This window comes from Balaenoptera borealis, assembly GCF_965194805.1.
Source record: "Balaenoptera borealis genome assembly, chromosome: 8".
Classification (NCBI taxonomy): Eukaryota; Metazoa; Chordata; class Mammalia; order Artiodactyla; family Balaenopteridae; genus Balaenoptera; species Balaenoptera borealis.
Genome location: NC_138865.1, coordinates 121338338 through 121356231, shown reverse-complemented (window position 1 = coordinate 121356231; position 17894 = coordinate 121338338). Strand labels below are relative to the sequence as shown.

Genomic DNA, 17894 nt, shown 5'->3' with positions numbered 1-17894 from the left:
GTGTTGCCTGCGAAGCCCTTGGCGTGGCCCTGGATCACAGCAGACATGAGACTCGTGTGCGGGACCGATGGGCCGGGAGTTTGCCTGCCCCTCTGGGACAGGTGCTCCATTTGACAGCAAGGCCAGAGGGAGCCCAGGTGCCTCTGGGGCCACCAGGCTGGGGGACAGGAGCAGGCCTGCTGGCTGGGAACCTGGAAGAACAGCTGGAACTTGAGGAAGGTCCCTGAGCCCTGGGCCCTGCAGCACCCCTCCCCTCGCTCTCCTTGCCCCTGACCTTGGCCCCTGAGCACTGGATGCTCATCACCTGTGCGCCACCTGCCACACCGGGGGTGTGGCCACAGAGCCTGGAGCACACCTGGTCCCCGGGACACCCACTCGCCCCTGCGGGAGCCCCCCACACCTGCCTGAACACCCTGCCCCCCGCCAGGTGTGGAGGAGGCGAGGCCCCAGCCCCCAACCCTCCCCTGCCCTCAGACACCGTCACCCCCAGGCAGGCCTGGAGGGGGGACGTGCCGCCCCCAAGTCAGGCTGGAGCTGCAGGAGTGCAGAGCCGTGTCGAGGGAGGACGGAGGGCACTCAGGGGACGTGCAGCCACTTCCTGGGGAGGAGGGGAGGGCAGGGAAAGCAGAAGGCAGGGTGCCGAGCTCAGGGGTGCCCGGCACCGGGAAGCAGTGTTGGGAAGGCCTGGGGGCATGGGACTCTGGGCAGAGCGGGAGGCGGCCAGCTGTTCAGGGCACGCTGGGCCCTGGAAACCCTACCACAGGTGTTCTCAAGAGGTGCTATGCACCCCTTGCCCTTCCCCGCCGGCCCACGTCTGGACTTGCTGCCCGGGAGCGTGAGGCACAAAGCAGGCGTGCAGCCGGAGGAGCTGCCTGCCTCAGCGGGGTCCCTGAGCAATGTCCATCTGTCTGTCCAGCAGCGATGAAGTGAAAGGAGAGCAGGAGAGTGGGACCACACTCCTGCCAGCCTGGCCCACACACCCACGGGGGTCTCCTCCCTGAGCCTCTCTGCCCAGTGGTTCCCAGCCTAGGCAGCTGAAGGTTGCCATGGAAACCCTGCATCCTCTTCTGTGCCCTCTCCTGGCCCTTCTGCTCTGCCAGCAGCCTCCTCTCCCAGGCCTGTGTGTCCTCAGCCCAGGGTTAAAAAGGGCAGGGTGGTAGGACCATTTTCATGGGTTGATCCTTCACAGTTGCCCTGGGACAAGGACAGTGGGTCCTTTCCCTAATTTCCGAGTCATCTGGTCAGTCCCTTGGGGAGAGGGAAGGACCCTGGGGAGGCTGAACCCTGAGGCCGTGCATGGTTTTCAGGTTGCCCTGGGTGTGAGGCCTCTGTGTCTGTGGTCCTAATTAATCCAGGGGCGATGGTTGAGGTGTACAGGGACGGCAGCCTTAATGGAGCAAAGCACGTGAGGCCCTAGGGAGCCCCCAGTCGGAAGAGTACCTGACCCTCCTGCCCCTCCCTGTGGTTGGCACTGCCTTCCCTCCTTCAGACCGCGAATCTCCCAGGATGGGAGCATGGACATTTCCCCAAATAGCTGTGTCTGGCCCCAGGTAGCTGAGCGGGGAAGCAACAGGAAGGAAGGAGGGGGGGTGCTGGGGCATCCCTCCCCAGATACGGGGCCCCAGGCCCCAGGGTCCCTGCAAGGCTGGTCAAAGCTCAGAATTAGGGCAAGGAGCCACTGTGAACCATCAAAAAGCCCCTTAGTGACCGGGTGGCCCGACTGGGCCCAGCTTGTGGTGGGCATTCCCTGCCATGTCATGTCTGGAGCCTGGCCGGGCATCTGTCTCAGGGCCCAGTAGGCATGTCTCTTAGTCAGCTCAAGCCGGGTAACAAAACACCACCAACTGGACGGCTTAAACAACAGACATTTATTTCTCACAGGCCTGGAGGCTGGACGTCCAGGATCAAGGCACCAGCAGATTTGGTTCCGGTGAGGAATTCTGGGCTTGCAGGTGGCCGCCTTCTCGCTGTGTCCTCACGTGGCCTTTCCTCTGTGCGTGCACATGGGGGCCAGGAGACAGAGCGTGAGCTCTCTTGTGTTTCCTCTTATTAGGACACCAATCCTATCGGATCAGCCCCCCTTCCCCATGACCTCATTTAACCGTAATTACTTCTTTATTCCAAATACAGCCACACGGGACCTTAGGGCTCAACATATGGATCTGGGAAGGACACACATATTCAGGTCACAACAGGGTGAAACTCTTCCTCCGATGGTGTGGCCTCCATGCAGAGCCCGGGGCCTGGGCCATGACTCTCCCTCCCTCTGGGCTCGCCCCCAACCCCACAAGCCTTGCCCATCACAGATGCGGGCAATGCCAGCCGGCCTGCTGGGGGCCCTTTCCCGCTCTGGGTAGCCCTCCACGCTGGCGGCCTTCTGCGTCACCGGGGAAATGGCCAGAGCACATCCCTAGGCGTGGGCTGCACTGCCTCCAGAACACGAGAGACTTGCCAGGCATGGTGCTTCCCTGTTCCCGGCAGGAGGTGCAAGATGCAACCACCTGGCCTTTGCTTGGAGGGCACGCCCGGGGACACCCCCCTCCCCTGGACCTCTAGAATGTTCACGGTGTGGCAGGTCTTGCAATCTTTCCGAGTCCTGGCTGTTCTATCTGCTGCCGCTGGAGGCCGCCCTCTGGAGAGCACGTGTCACCCCGCGTCTTGTCCAGCCAGCCCAGCGGCATCGCGCCCCTGATGAGCTGGGTCCTTGTGATGCCTGTGGCTCAGGGCAGGGAGTCAGACACAGCCCCAGACAGCCCTGCAGTAGGTGCCGTGTGCATCCCACGTGGAGAACGCCGTCTGTCTCTGAAGGGGAGGGAGGCTGCACCACACCGCAGGGCCTCGTGTCCCTGGGGCCACGTCACCCTGCCCTGGAGGCTGTGGTCGGGCTCCGCGACCTACTCCCTTTCAGCAGGGACTGGGCTGGAGAATGAAATGGAGGTATGCTGGGGACCAGCCCCCCGCATCCTTCGGATCCTCCAGGAGGGCACCCGTCTCCCCGTCCCCCTACCCTGGAGGTGATGCTGCTTTTGCTTTACTCTCTGGGCCATGGAGGGGAGACGTTTCATACCCTTAACCTTCCCGCCATGATCACAACAATAGCTCTTACCCCACAGACCACGGATCCCACGTGGGGTTTGTGAATTCTACATCCGCAGACTGCGGAGGGGACCACCAGGGGGTCTGTGACCCAGCGGACCCGCTCTAAGCTGGACCGCGGGCAGAACTCTGTTCACTGCCTGTCTGACGGGGTTCTCTGGGCCTCAGTGTCAACCGTGGCCCTGTGTCCTGATGTCTGTACCATGTCTGCCATTCCCTTTCCCAGTGCAGCTACCCCAGGTGCCTCTGGGGAAGGCCTCTTACGTTTGTCAGAGTAAATTAAGGACGGATGACCGGATGACCGAGAGGCGGAGGGTGACTGCCCCGATAGAAATGCCACAGTCCCTGGCGTGGGTTTTGGCCCTGAGCCAGTTTTCAGACCTGGAACCCGTGGGCTGAAGAGGTGGCCGGGCGGCCAGGAAAGTTGTCTCAGTGTTTGCATTGACGCATTTCCTTTTAACAAAGAAAAAAATTAGCGTGTTTTCAGTCCTGGTGCTTTTTGGATCTGAAGTCCGCATCTCAGAATTCCAGCGAGAGGTGTTCTGCACAGGCCGCTCAGGGCAGCGACCAGACAGCGGGACCCGCCAGGGGGTTGCCAAACGCCTGGGGGCTGAGTCTGGACAGTGGATGTACTGCTGCTGCCCCCTGGAAGTGTTGGGGTCTTCGTTGGTCGACTTGGGGCTCTTTGTAGGCTCCAGCCACCGTGTCCAGCCCTCAGGCCAGGTGGAGTCTCCCCACCTCTCCGGCATCGATGGACAAAGCCAACCTGTGTACACACCTGAGCCCATCCATCTTCAGGTGCCAGATGCCTCCTGGCTCATGGCGGCCAAGGCAGGCCCAGGCAGGGGTGCAGCGCTCCAGCACCACACCTGCCGACCGCAGGGGTCGGCGCCCTGTGGATCCTCTGGCCCAGGGTCCCAGCCACCTCCAGTGTGGTCTTTCATGGAGGGTCCAGCTCCAGTCCGAGGTGACCTTTCCAGGTGCCTGGCTCTCCCGGGACAGCATCCAGCAATTCCCCAGTGGCTGAGGGCCTGCTGCCCCCCCATACCACTCCGGGGGGCAGACATACCCCTGAGTATTTAAGAGGCCAGGCTGCTCTGTCTCCGTCCCTAAATCCAAACTTCCTGAACACCAAGAGGAGTTTCTTCGCAAAAGACTGTTTTTCTAGAGTTTTTTGGGGGAGGGGCGTAACTATGGGGGTGGGGTGGTGGCAGGAGCAGCAAAGGCCTGTGGGACAGTCCCCTGGCACCCCCGTAGGGGGCTGGCTCCCCCTCCATGATGGGGACAGGGCGCCACCTGCCGGTGCGGCCCCATAGCCGGCTAAGTTGGCAGCTGGGAAGACCGGATGTTTATGGGGCAGCCCCCGGGACCCCTGGGCACCCGCCCTGCCCCCCTCCCCCGCAGGCCTGTGGTTGGAGCTGGATGGGGGGTGACGGGGGCGGGGGGGAACAGCACGCTCTTCCCCACACTCACCAGCAGCCTTAGTTGGAAAACCAGTGTAAGGCCACAGGAAAGCGCCACCTCCCGTCGCTCGGCCGAGGCTGCCACGCCGACCCCGAGGACGCGAGACGCTTTGCGGTTTGTGAGTTTGGTGTAACCGGACCGCGCGGCGCTCTGTGCCTGCACACACGTCCCCCACCCCGACCCACGCACACCGCCTACCCGGTCTCCACGCCTGGAGGGCTGCTCTGGAGGTGTGAGCTGTCCCAGTGACACACGCCTCACGTCCTGTGTCAGAAGGGATGGCACTCGTCCACCTCCAGGCCCCCTGCTCCCAGCCCCCAGAGACCCGGTGCGGGGTGCGGGTTCTGGGGAGGAGGGCGAAAGCGGGGCTCTGGGCAGTTCCTCGTGCCGTAGGGAGGGTGCCCCATGTGCGTACCTCCGCTCGGGTGGGGCTTTGGTGCAGGTGAGGCCCCTGGCGCCTGGCACGGGTCCTGCAGGCTCCCAGCAGCCTGGAGGAGGAGCCCGCACCGTCAGAGGGACGCCGGGGGTTTCTTTGGCAACGTCGGGGCGGGCCTCTCCCCGCCTGACCTCCCCGGACCTGGAGGCCTGGGTGCCCGGGTCCTGGCGCTCTGCTTGCCGCTGGCTTGAGCCGTGGCTGCCGCCCCGCACCCTCCCACGGACGGGGAGGCCTGGAGCCCTGCAGCGGGTGAGTCCTCTGGGGTCCCTGCCTGGGCCCTGCCTGGCCTCCCCAGGGCTTCCTGCGGGCTTGGCTGAGCCCAGAGCAGTCACCCTCCTCCGCCCTGCCCCCCTTGGGAGGGGTCTTCCTGCCTGAGGGCCCCCTCTGAGGACTTGGGACCTCCTGGGGCAAAGCCGTGCTGGGTGTGTCATGTCCCCAGGCTCCTTTCCCAGGGCTGCTGGCTGCTCCTAATTTGGGGGGCCAGGGCCGAGGGTGGGTCTCTGCTCCGCGTTGTGTGACAGTGGGCAAGGTGACAGGGCCAGGTCACCTGGGGGACGTACTGGGCCTGTGTGTGCATGTGTGCTGTGTGTCTGTGTGGTGTTGTTTGTGCGTGTCTGTGTGTGTGGTGTATCTATGTGTGTGTAGTGTGTTATTTGTGTGTGTGTGTCTAGTGTGTGTAGTGAGTGTGTGTGTCTCTGTGTGTGTGTGTGCACGGCAGGTATCAAAGGGCAAGCGTGTGCCTCTGAGCAGCAGGGCGCAAGTGCCCAGGTGCCCTTGCCATCTGCACGTCACTTCCCCGATGTGCCCGGAGCCTGGGTCAGCCTTGGGACGGCTTCCTCTGGCCTCTCAGCCCCTGTGCCCCTTGAGCCCCGGCTGCCTTGTGGCTTCTGGGCGAGGTCTGCTCCGCTGGAGACTCTCGGTGTGGCCGGGGCTGGCGTGGGTGTGTCCCCTGCGGGGCCGCTGCTTCCCCAGGGCTGCGTCTGGCAGGTGCCATGCCAACGTCCAGGCCTGTGCCAGCTGTTGTCGCTGCCGCCTCCTCTGTGGTTTCTGACCCTGGGGCCCCGGAGGCTGTGAGCAGGGTGGTCCAACTGTTCCCAGCCTGCTCAAGCCTGCTCAGGGCTGGCTGTCCTAGGGACATGGTGGGGAGAGTAAACAGTGTGGCTGATTAGAGCAGAGCACGGGCCGAGTCCCTCCCCACCCGTGTCCCCACCCAACCCACCAGCCAGCCCGGCCACTTCTCACGGTGCAGCGGCTGCGGGTGCAGAGCATGGCATGCCAGGCCCCAGGCCAGGTGGCAGCGAGGGACAGAAACGGCTGCCCTGGTGGGTCCCAACTCTCTGGCCTCACGGTGCAGGTGTGTCATGGGGGCCTGGGCTGGGCCGGGTGGGAACAGAGGTGCCCGGCTCTCATTTCTCAGTCTGTGCCCAACCCAGGGGGCACTGAGTACCAGGTGTCTCCTGACCCTCTCGAGAACCCTGCCAAGTGGGGGCTACTGTTGCGCCCACTTTCCTGATGAGCAAACTGAACGACCTGCCTGAGGTCACCAGCAGGCACCTGGCATGTCTGGAGTTGGGGCTCTACCTCTGCGTCCACCACGTGCCAGGCAGGGGGACACAGGCCTCTCGGTTTGCTCTTCATGCAGCCCCTCCCAGCCGAGAAGCCCGTCCCTTGTGACCCCTCTCAGACCTGGCCGAGCTTGGTGTGGCCCCGGGGACCCACGGGTGCTGTGTCTCCCGGCCCTGGGGGTGTGGCCGGCTGTGAAGACCCCCGCCCCCCGGCTTCCGACCCTGCCGGGCCCAGGACACGAGGCTGGGGCTGAACCCGAGGAGCGGAGATGGACTCCTCCCGCAGGACCGTGGGCAGGACAGCTGAGATGGGATCCCCACGCCTCCCCCTGCCCCGACTGTGCTGGGGGCTCCCGAAGCCAAAGGCATTTGCACACAGGCCACCCCCATCCCCCAGCAGTCCCCACCCCGTGGGGGGCAGAGGGACGGGGCCCCACTCACGGGGAGCTGAGGGGACTTTCTCAGAGAGTGGCATCAGGCCGGCACAAGCCAGGGAGGGCATCAGGCCGGGGCGCTGCGTGTGCCACACCCGCTGGCTGGCGGGGGCCTCGGTCCTCACGGGCCTGCGGCTCTGGGCTCAGCTGCGATGCTGCCGGGTGGGCGGGCCTGCACGAGGCTGCTCCTCGCCCCTGGCCGTGGCCCCCGCCCAGCAGCCTTCTCGGAGCCTCGCGGAAGGCGACCCAGGCGGGAGCTGACACTGCCACTCGCGGCCACCCAGCTGCAGCCCAGAGCCAAGCCCAGCGGCCGCTGAAGCCGGGCAGGGGCGACAGGAGCTGGGGTCCTGGGCAGGGAGGCCGTTGGGTTTGTTTCCAAGTTCGCCACACACTTGTTTTCATGATTTTGCTTTTATCGCCAGTAGAGGGTTTAAGCTGACGGCCCGTCATGTTTACGACGTGGCTTCTTCCTGGAGGAGGAGGTGTCCTTGACCCCTGGGGGCAGCTGAGGCCCTGCTAAAGGGAACAGAGGGCCACCAGGCCCAGCCGTCAGGAGAAACTTCTTGTGTCTAGGCTCCGGCTGCTTCTGCTGAGAATGCCCCTTGCCCTCTGCCCTCAGGGGAGGAGGGCTGGAGAGCCCAGAGGACCCTGGGAGGACACCCCCCGGGACCCCAACTGATGGGGGGGCCTGAGGGTGTGGCGGGGAGGAAGGCCTTCAGTAAAGGGGCCAGGTCTCTGCTTCGGAGCGTGACCCTGAGGCCGCAGCGCAGGCGGGGTCCTTTCGCGGGGTGATGGGCGTGGGCTCTCACTCTTGCCAAGGCCGCCGAGGGATTCTGCCCAGGGGTCGGGGGCTCTTTGTGAACGGAGGAGGCGGAGCTGTCTCTGGGCGCCCCCTCCCCTATCCAGGCTCTGGGGGCCGTGTGGGGGACGCCCTGGTCGTTCCTTATGATGTCGCCCCACCCCCGAGGGGGGCGGAAGGGGGCCGTGTGTGCGGCACAGCGCAGGCGCACGCTGCTGCCTGCAGCTCTCCGGGCAGGGGCCGCCTTCCCGCGCGGCCCCAGGTCAGCTCCCTGGGAGACCAGCCGCTTGCAAACGTCCTAAAGAAACACACGGGTGGGACCTGCTCCGTTTCAGCCTCCCCGGGCCAGGTGCCCAGTGGAGCGGGCGAGCCCAGGCAGGGCGGGGCTCCAGGCCAGGAGGACGGGGCAGGGCCGGATGGCGGTCGCGGTGCTGCCGGCAGGGGGACCTGGCCGCAGAGGTACGGCGTCCGTCTGGGCCACCAGGTGTGGTTGAGGGCCCTGGAGCCAGAGGCTGGATCTGGGGTCCTGCTGGCTCTGTGCCCGCCTCACCCCGGCCCCAACTACAGGGGAGGCTGCGCGGGGGTGGCGGGGGCACCTCACATTCCAGGCAGGGTCTGTCCGGGGCGACTCCCCCTCCTGCTGGCCGCTAAACGTGGGGCTGTGTCGCAGTGACCAGAGCCCCGCCCTGCGCGCTGCCCAGACGGCAGCGTCTGCAGGTGTCCCCGGTTCCCCAGGACGGGTCCTTTAGAAGGAGCCTCAAGGACGGCTCTCCATTCTCCATGCCCGCCTGGAATTAGGGGGTCCTTTGCTGCAGACCCGCCTTTCTCTGGGCCCCCCCACCCCCGCCGCCGCCGCCGCTCTGGAAGGAGTGCCTTTAGGGCAATTCCTAAAATGAATGAGTGTTCCTAACCATCTCAGCCCCTCCCTGAGGGCCACTCCGCAGGGCCCTCCTGTGGGAGTGAACTCACCAGAGGCTCACAAGACCCAGAGACAGGGTGGGGTGAGGCCTCTGGTCGCCCAAGGTTACCCTGCCAGCTGGGGCGGAGCTGGAGGAGGAACCAGCTCTCCTCCTCGGGGGACCACGCTGAGCCCAGGGCCAGCAGATGGCAGCGGCCGTGTCCCCCTCACCGCACTGCCCTGCCGGGGCGGTCGAGCAGGTGATAGGAAGCCCACTGGAGCTGGACAGGTTGGCATGCTCTCCTGGCGCTCAGGCCTCTCCAGCCTCTATCTCTGTGGTCGAAGGGGTGCACTGAGCACGTGCCAGGGAGAGCGGGAAGCCGCCGCCCACTTCCCCCGACCAGTCCCCACAAGCCGAAGCGTCAGGGCCGGAGCGCTCAACCCCTCGTCCATCTGCTGGGGACGTGGCCAGGGCTGGTTCCTCTCTCCCGCACCCGGACTCCCAGGCTGACCCCACCCGGAACTGAACCTTGAGCTGGCCACCAGCCTGGGGCTGAGCCCACCCCTGCCCCTGCTCATCCCCGCCCCCAGGCCCTCACGTCGTCCCTACTCCAGCCCAGGCCTAGCCTGACCCCCAGCCCTGGGCAGCTCACTCACCACGCACGGCAGCCCTTGGCCCCGGCGCCCTGGGAGGACTGGAGTAGGGGGGCTGCCTGGAGCCCCAGCGGGGGACTGAAGGCCCTGGCTCTCTGTCACCGAGTGACACGGGGTTATTATGCTGTCACAGGGCCGTCCGGAATTCTCACCCCCTGCTGAGAGGCAGCGCGTTGGGAAGGCCCCAGGCTTTTGCCAGCCCAGGGCCCTGCAGCCCACTGTGCCCACCCAGTTTCCATAACCGTCCTGAGGGTTTCCATCATGGGCCAGGGGACCAGGACAGACCGGCATCCGGAGCTGGGCAGGAGCCAGCTTGCCTTGAGTGAGGATGGATGCCGGGCTGTAGGCCACGGGGCTGCCCTGTGAGAGCACCCTCTGACCCCAGGGCAGGTGGTGATGGGGGTTCACTGGCTCCACCCTTGCTCCCGGCCGTGCTGCCGTGTCATCCTTGGTCATGGGGATGCCGCCCACCTGCCCGGGGAAAATGATCCAGCCCCGCCCCAAAGATAGATAGAGGCAGTGCCCTCTCTCCCTTGGGGCCCCAGGGAGACCAGCCGTTGGGAAGGCCAGAGCCAAGTCCAGGTAGTGTCTGTGCCGACTTGGGTGCATGTGTCAGCACACAAGGGCCGAGGCACTGCTGGGGAGGTGGCCACGCCTTCCTGGAGCGCAGCCAAGTTGGTGTGAGGAGCGAGGACCTGGGCCGGATTGCCTCTGCTGCGTGCCTTCCCCAGAGCCTGTACATGAGGCTGATGTAGTGCCCACCTCAAAGGGGTGTGGTCGGGATCCGAGAGAGAACGTCGCAGCAGTGCCACCAATGGGGGGGTACTTTTTATTGGCACCTCCCACCTTTCTCAGTCTGAGACAGGAAAATGGGGAGTGAGAGGGCGCTGGAGACAGTGGGGGTGCATGTGAGATGTTTTGCTCAGCACCACCACGTCTCCGCACCTGACAGGCTGTGTCTGCCTCTCTCTCCCAAGGGAACACAAGCTCCATCTGCCTGCAGCCGAGGATGAAGTCATGGCTGCTGTGAGGTGGCCTGAGCCCTCCCAGCAGGCAGGCGCCCAGCGGGGATCTCCCCACGTGGCCTGGTCTGACTACCCCAAGGAGCCCGGCCCCCGGGGGAAGGCCTGCAGCCTCCTGGTGTGGTTGACAGATGAGGAGGCCAAGGATGGGGACAGCTCGGTGTCATCGGGCCGCCTCTCCGGCTCCTCGGGGGGCCATGAGTCATGCACACCTCCCCACGGGACCTGGAAGGAGAGGACCCCCCAGGTGCTGGGGCCCCCGCAGCAACCCAGGGAGAGCACTCCCCGGCTGGAGCAGCTGAGGGACAAGATCCGGGCCCAGGCACGGTGGCAGGCGAGCCGCACCTCCCTGGGCACCTCGGCACCCGCCAGCGCCTCATATCTCTACAAAGCCCCCACGCCAGCCCCCCGGAGGAAGGCCCGAAAGCCGACAAACCCCGCTCCAGCCCTGGCCTACCCAGGTCAGTGGCAGCTTTCCCTGGCGAGGGACAGGCAGGGGGCGGGCGGAGAGGGCTGAGGTTGGGCTGCTGCAGGCCGGGCTGTGCTGGGCATGTGGGTGGCCCCGCCTGGACTGGTGGCCAACTGGGGAGGCCAGTGCAACATGCCCCGTGGCCCTGAGAGGGTCTCGGAGCCTGGGAAGCCAAGAGGAGGTAGAGTCCTCCCGGGGATGGGGGTGCATCTGAGCTGGGTGTAAGCAGAAGGAAGCATCGACTCATCCAGGAGATGGGGATGGGTGGGTGGAAGCCAGAGGGATGGTGGATGGAAGGGCAGGTGCAGGGGGCCTGGAGGGCATGCGGGAGGCGTGGAAGGGACTGGTCCCTGGGGGGACTGTGCCCTCAGGCTTGGGCATCAAGGCCATGTTTAAAGGCTTTTGAGCGGCTGCCAAACGGGGACCTTTCCCTGGACATTTCTTCACGGACTCTCTGTCCTCACAATTCTCCTTCTTTTCACTCTGCTCCAGGCTCAGGCATCTTGAGTGGGGCTGAAAGTGGAGTCGAAGACAAGGCAACACCTGGCCAGGGGCATGAGGCCTCCAGGGTCTCCCAGCGGCAGGCCTCAGGTGAGTGGCTCTGCGGCCAGCCATCCTGGCATCCCCCCACCACTGCCCCCACTGGACACTCAGGCCCAGGGTGGCACAGTTCTGGAGCCAGCACTCTCCAGGCAGCTTCTCTCTCACTCTGTGCGATTGTCTCTATTAGCTTCCCACTCATAGAGGAGGACACTGAGGGTCAGAGAGGACCCCAGCCATGAAGGGGCCAAGCAGGGATTTGAAGCCAGCCCACCATTCTCTGGAGCCCGATTTCTAACCATCAGGGAAGGAATCCAAGCAGGCCCTGCAGGGCAGGCTGGGGCTCAAAGGGCAGGGGGGCTGGCAGGGGTGTCTCTTTGCTGAGCTCTCCTGCACAGGATAGGTGAGGTCTTCCCTGCATGGTCACATGCCGGGCCTGAGGTCCTTCAGGCTCCTGGGCTCGCTGTTCCATCTTGCAGGCAGGAGGCACTGCCTGCCTGTCCCACAGATGGCCTTGGCCTGCCCGGGAGATGCTGAAGGGTCGGCAGTGGGTTGACAGACTCCCAGACGGGATAGGAAGGGTCCCGGGGCCCAGGGAACCCCTAGACTTTGGCTGACTCATTCACTCGACAGACAGGAGGGGTGAGGATGGAGAGGCGGGCCGGAGCCGCTCCCGGGGTGGTGGGGGGGAGGGCAGCAGCATTAAGGAACCTCGGCGTCCCCGGCAGCGGGGCGCTTGGAGGGTTTTATAGGCAGGGGGGCCGTGGAGGGTTTGGGCGTTGGCGGGCTCGCTGTGTGTGCAGGGTGGGCACTGGTGGAGCAGGTGTCTCTACAGTCCAGCAGGATTCTGGAGACCCCAGGGAGCGGGGGAGAGGGCTCCGGAGCAGGGGTCAGGCTGTCCTGGAGGCCTGAGGCTTTTGGGGTCTCCAGCCAGGGTTTCGCATGGGGCTGTTGGGGGAGAATGAGGGAGACCCTTGCCTATTCCAGCGGCGCCGTGGTGACCAGGGTGGAACAAAGGCTGGTCAACACTCGAGTCGGGACCCTCTGGGTGGCAGCTACAGACTCGTTGCTGGTCTGTCCCAGCCAGATGTGCAAGCCAAGCACAGCCCTAGGTGGGGTGCGAGGGGCCGGTGGCCCGAGTGCAGCCAAGGGGCAGAACCCTCTCCCTGAGCCCAGCTCTGGCCTGACTGGGCACCGGCAGCTCTCCTGGGAGCGGGGCGCCCGCCCATCCCCATTCCAGCTGTGACTCACGCGGAACGCCCCTGTCTCTCTCCTCGGGGACAGGGGGCCCCGATGACCTCAGCTCGTCCAGCACGTCATTCTCCCTGTCCCCACATGCAGGGGCCCATCAGCCAAACTCAGGACCTGGCCACTGGTCACTCAGGGGCCTCAGTGCCCAGTGTCATCAGTCACCAGCTCCCCCCTGGAACCCTCTGGAAGCAGGGTATGGGGCAGGGCCTGGCTCTTTTTTTTTTTTATTGTGGTAAAATACACATAACCTAAAGTTTACCATTTTAACCGTGTTTAAGTACAAAGTTTCTTTGTTTCTTTGGGTTCGACTCCTCTAGGAACTTCATATGAGCGAAATCCTATAGGGTTTGTCCTTTCGTGTGGGACTGGGTCTTGAGGCCCCTCCTGCCAGTGGGGTTGGGTGCTGAGGACGGAGGGACGGGCCGAGGCCGGGACCCAGCTGCACCACGGAGGCCTGCAGAGTCCCTCGGGAGAGACTTTCCCCGTGCTCCCCAGGCCCCTTGGGGACGCGGTGGGCCGGGCCCAGCTCTCACACGGTCACTGGCTGGTTGGCTTTTTGGTGCTTCCGAGACGCAGCGTCCACCCAGCGGTGGACAAAGACGAACGAGGCCAAACAGAGCAGGGCCGGGCGCCCACACTGGCCCTCGGGCAGTCGGTCCACTCCAGTCGGCCTCTGTGCCTTCTGTGGGACTTGGATCTCCTGTCCCTGCCTGTCCAGCGGGGGCGGATCCCACTGTGCAAAGGCCCCTCTGGGTCTAGCGCTCACTCCTCCTCTCCCTGAGGAGCCCACGTCCCGTCTGGCTGGCTGCCCCGCCATGGCTTCGTCTGTGGGCCTGTTCAGTCATTTATTCATTCAACAAACATGAGTGCCGTGGGCTGGCCCCGAGCTGGGTGCAGGGGACGGAGATGCGAGGCTACGGCTGTGCTCGGGGGCTCTCGGGGACGTGTGTCCAGTCGAGGCTGCGAGGGCGGGTGAGGTGAGCCCAGCCCGCGGGGGAGTGCCCGGGGGGGTCCCATGCAGAGGGCCGTGAGGGGACAGTCAGGGGCCCCGCGAGCAGGCTGATCCCGTGTGTTGCACTGTGACTCAACCTTCTCTCCCTTCCTCCCGTCTGTCTCCTCTCTCTGAAGCTCCACGGGAAAAAACCAAAAGGATGAAAAGTAGTTCTTGCAAAAGAGAGAAGACCCCCAAGCTGCCCGCCCCTAGGAGAGCTGCCAAAGACACAGGTAGGGTTGGCCCATTCAGGGCCAGGCAGGACGTGGGGACAGGAGGTTACGATCCAGGCTCAGGAGGTGGGCACATGGCTTGTTTCTGGAGCCAGGATGGCTGGTGCAGCGCTGGCTCCGCCTCGGAAAGGCGGGTGTGAAGTGGGGGGCATGTGAGCTGGTGGTGGACAGATGTGCTTGCTTTCTCGTGACTCGGTGTCGCTGGCTGAGCTGCGGCCGTTTTGCTGCCATCGGTGGCGGGAAGTATGGCTGTGGTCTGTCTGTCCACAGACTCCAGGCAGTGAGGCCGGGTTGCCTGTTTCCCCTGGGGTGCCCAGTGGTGGGAAAGGCTGGGCGACGTCCACTTCCCTTGGAGACGTGTCGGCTGCCTGTGGCCCGGGAGAGGTCTGTTAGGGGTCTTGGTGGTGCTGGGCCAGGCTCGCAGAGGAATTCCTAATTCAGTTGTCTTTCCTGAGGGCTGGGTGGGGTGTTGGCGTCCAGCAAAGACCCAGCTGCCCAGCCTGGTAGGTTCGTGGAGCTCGTGGGGTGCACGCGCTGCATGTGGGTGTGTGGGGAACAGAGGGGGTGGCCTTCCTCCGGGGCCTTCCTTCAGCATGTTCTGGGCCGGGGAGGAGTGGCCTCGCTCAGTGCCGTACTCTGTCCGACTGTGCCATGCACTCAAGCGACGCCTCACAGCTCTCCTCGAAGGCAGATGGGCTCACTCCCATTTTGTAGATGAGGAAGCTGAGGCTCAGAGAGGTTCAACAGCCTGCCCAGGACCACACAGGCGAGCCGGGGTTGGGCCCTGACAGCTCCAGGCCTGTGCCCCCTACCTGAGAGAGCCCAGCTGTGTGTACCTGGGCCCACGCCGGGGCACCTTCTCCAGGCCCACCCTCGGGGCCTGGGCTCTGGGACCACTGTACCACGGGCTTCGGAGACACCAGCCAGAGCCCCCTGGTTGGAGAAAGCCCTGGGAGGCTGAGGTCGGCTCTGTGGGGCCCCTGGTCTCGAAGTCAGCAGCACTGGGAGTCGAGCTGTTTCTGAGCATCTCTGTGCCTCAGTTTCCCCAGGGTATGAGATCACAGTCCTGGACGGGAGTGGGCCATGTGTGGTCTGCTCACGCCGTCAGACACCGCCTCCTCTGCCCTTGGGCAGGCCGACGGTTCCAGCAGGAGGAGTACCTGTCCTCCTTCTCTGGCTGGAGGTGGGCCCTGAGTGAGGTGGGGACGTGTCGGGAAAACCTCCACTGGAACCAGAGTGAGGGATGCTGGGAGACATGGAGAAGGTTCCGGAAGGCCACTGAAAAAGCACAAAATATAACAATTTTCTGCATCACGTTCCCCGCCCCGCCCGCCGTTCCTCGGCATTTTGGTTTGTTTTATTTTAATGGCTCCCTTGAAAGATGACCTGCCTTCTGCCTGACACTGGGTCAAAAGGGCATGCCATGGGCCGCATTCATCACCGTAACCGCCATGTCACCCTGATGGAGATGACCATTAGTTTCTGTCAGTGACGAAGTCACAGCTGGGCTAAGGAGAGATGAGTTTGGGTTCAGAGGTCAGAGCCACAGGACTTGGGAATTGGATGAATTAGAAATTTGCTGTAGTTAACAAAAAGTTAAATCACAATAGTTATAAAATATTCATCCATCCGGGCCGCAGAAAAATGAAGCCCGATATTTAATTTCAGATTATAGCACCTCACTTTGCATTTTTTATCATAGATTAGGTCGGCCCTGGAACTTTGACAGGGCACTTGGGGACTTCATCCATTTCCACAGATTAAAAATCCTCTCGTAAAAAAATTAATTGCCATTAAACTGCTCTGTGGAAGAAAAAAATGTGCCCATCAGGACCCATTTATTGACCTGGACCCCTCTGGCGGGCTAATGGGGAAGCCAGTGATGGAGGGGCCTGGGGATGGGGGTGCTGAGAGGGGCCTGGCCAGCAGGTGGCCCCCTCCCTACGTGGTGTGGTCCCTGCCTAGGGCCCCGACCAAGGGAGTGAGGCCATTTTTGTGCAGTGCAGCAGCTTTAGGGACCAGGACGCAGGACCCTCTCTGGGGAGCCCAACCCCCCAGGTCCCACTCATAGGTCACATGTGGCAGGTGGGCAGTCCGGACTCAGCCCTGGTCAGCAGAATCCTGACCTTTCTGGGCAACTCCTGTGGTGAGGGCGACTGCTTCGCTTTTGCATCCTCGTGGCCTTGTGGGGAGGTGCTTACAGATGGCGAAACTGAGGCACGGGGAAGTTGTCACTTGCCCAAGGCCGGTGGCTAGGCAGGAGGAGCTGGGATTTAAACCCAGGTCTGGGACTCCTGAGACCTCACTCTTACCTTCCGGTGTCACCAGGGGCCTGGGGCGGAGGGCATGGTCTCAGGGAGGGGCAAACGAGGGTGCCTTACGGCAGAGACCACCCACCTATCACACCCTGCCCCCTCGACACAGCACCCTCCCCAGCCCAGACCAGGAGGGACTTCAGCCATTGGCGTGAAGATGGAGCTCCCGCAAGGGGAAGGGCGGTACAGAGACACGGCCCAAGGCCACGCCCCCAGAGGCCACCCCTCAAGAAGTACCCCCCCCCCGGCCAAGACCACACCCCCTGTAAGCCACGCCCCTGGAACAGCCCTGTGGGACACACCCTTCCCTGGGCTGGCTCTCCCTCCCCCAGAGGTGCAGGCTGTGTAAGAGTGTGAGCTTACACGTGTGTGTGTGAGCTCAAGGCCGGCGCTGCCTCTGCCAGGGCCCTTGTGGATGGGTTTGTTATGATGGTGGGACTGCTATTGGCATTTGGTGAGCGTAACTTGGGATTATGAAGTGAAACCTTGATGAATGATGTTTATTATGTGACAGCATTTATTAAAGAAAGCTGGTTTGTGTTTGGGATGGGGTGGCTGTTTGTTTCCACGCTCTCCGGGACCGCTTGTCCTGCCAACCTGTCTTCCTTGAGTCCCCTCCCCTATCCCCGCCGAGTCTCACCAGTTTAAAAACAAATTAATTTCCTCTGGCTCAGGGCAAATGATCAGCTATAACATCGCCTTCCCCCTCGCCCTGTGTGAGCCCTGCTTGTGCTGGTGACTATCGTTACTACTGGCCAGCCTTTACTGAGCGTGTGCGGTGTTCCTGGGCCTGTGTTGAATGTTTTACAGACAAGTCTGAAGGGAGCACGTTTTATTACCCCCAAGGGTCAGAGAAATCAGGGCACGTTTCAAGGTCATCCTGGGACTCAGCCCTGCCAGGATGCTGGCTAATGGCCGGGGGTGTGACCCAATCCTCAGAGTGGCCTGGACCCGAGGGTTTTCACCCCATCCCCTCTGGGAGCGTGTGAATTGGTCTCCTGGGTCTACGTGGAGTCGCCAGCCTCCCCGTCTGGCCAGCATCGGAGGGCCCTGGGCACCTGGCTGTGTGTGCGTTTTCTCTTTAAGATTCTGAGTTGGCTGGTGTTTACGCTTGGAGAAAAGGACAAGCTCTGGTGAGGGTGCTGCTTGGGCCCCCTCCTTCCCTCCCTAGACTTCAGAGCAAGGGACCCTCAAGAGACTGGGCCCCCACCGCGGAATTAGGTACCTTGTGCCTCCGCCTCGGCTCTGCTCTGCTTGGTGTGGCATCTGGAGTGTGGGCCGGAGGGAGAGACGCCCAGGAAGCAGTGGCATTGGGGTGCGGGCCCGGCACCTCTCTCCCAGCGACCCGTCAGACGCCCTCCAAACCCCCCACCAGAGGGGGACTTTGGGGAGTCGCTACGTTTAAAAGCCCAGGAAAAGGACTTCTGTCCCTGAGAGGCACCCTTTCGGCTCCCAGAAGGCAGGGCGGGGCCACCAGGCTTTCCTGACTCAGGGACTGCAGGACAGGAGCCACAGCAGCTCCCAGGAGACGTGTCACCTCCCCCCGCGCCCCCCCCCACTTAGTTTCCACCACATTCAGAGGGGGTGGCTCTGTGCCAGGTGCCCAGGCTCAGCCTCGAGTCACCCCGACATGGCACCTGCCCCTAGCGGGCTCTGTGAGTGGGTGATGGGCGCAGAACCAAGAGGGGGGGCCTCAGGGAGGGGGGAGGGCCCGGCTCTGCTCCTCC

General features: G+C 63.7%; 1 protein-coding gene and 1 long non-coding RNA gene across 5 annotated transcripts in view; one reads left to right on the top strand and one right to left on the bottom strand.

Moving 5' to 3' along the window:
• Nucleotides 1-1847: 1847 nt before the first annotated feature.
• LOC309633288 lies at nucleotides 1848-3392 on the bottom strand. Its single transcript, XR_014247408.1, has 2 exons — nucleotides 3361-3392; nucleotides 1848-2919 (listed from the first exon to the last, which is right to left on the bottom strand). It is a non-coding gene; the product is annotated as an uncharacterized lncRNA (long non-coding RNA).
• Nucleotides 3393-6243: 2851 nt separating this feature from the next.
• CCDC187 (coiled-coil domain containing 187) overlaps nucleotides 6244-17894 on the top strand; it is a 42344-nt gene continuing 30693 nt past the window's right edge. For 2 of the 4 annotated variants that reach the window (XM_082401832.1, XM_082401831.1), the window contains exons 1-3: nucleotides 10096-10829; nucleotides 11330-11428; nucleotides 13757-13852. In XM_082401832.1, the coding sequence (XP_082257958.1) occupies nucleotides 10364-10829; nucleotides 11330-11428; nucleotides 13757-13852 (661 nt within the window). In that variant the 5' untranslated portion in view covers nucleotides 10096-10363. Of the gene's footprint in view, nucleotides 6351-10095; nucleotides 10830-11329; nucleotides 11429-13756; nucleotides 13853-15041; nucleotides 17301-17894 lie in introns of those variants that run through there. The other 2 variants (XM_082401830.1, XM_082401833.1) reach the window with 2 other exon arrangements.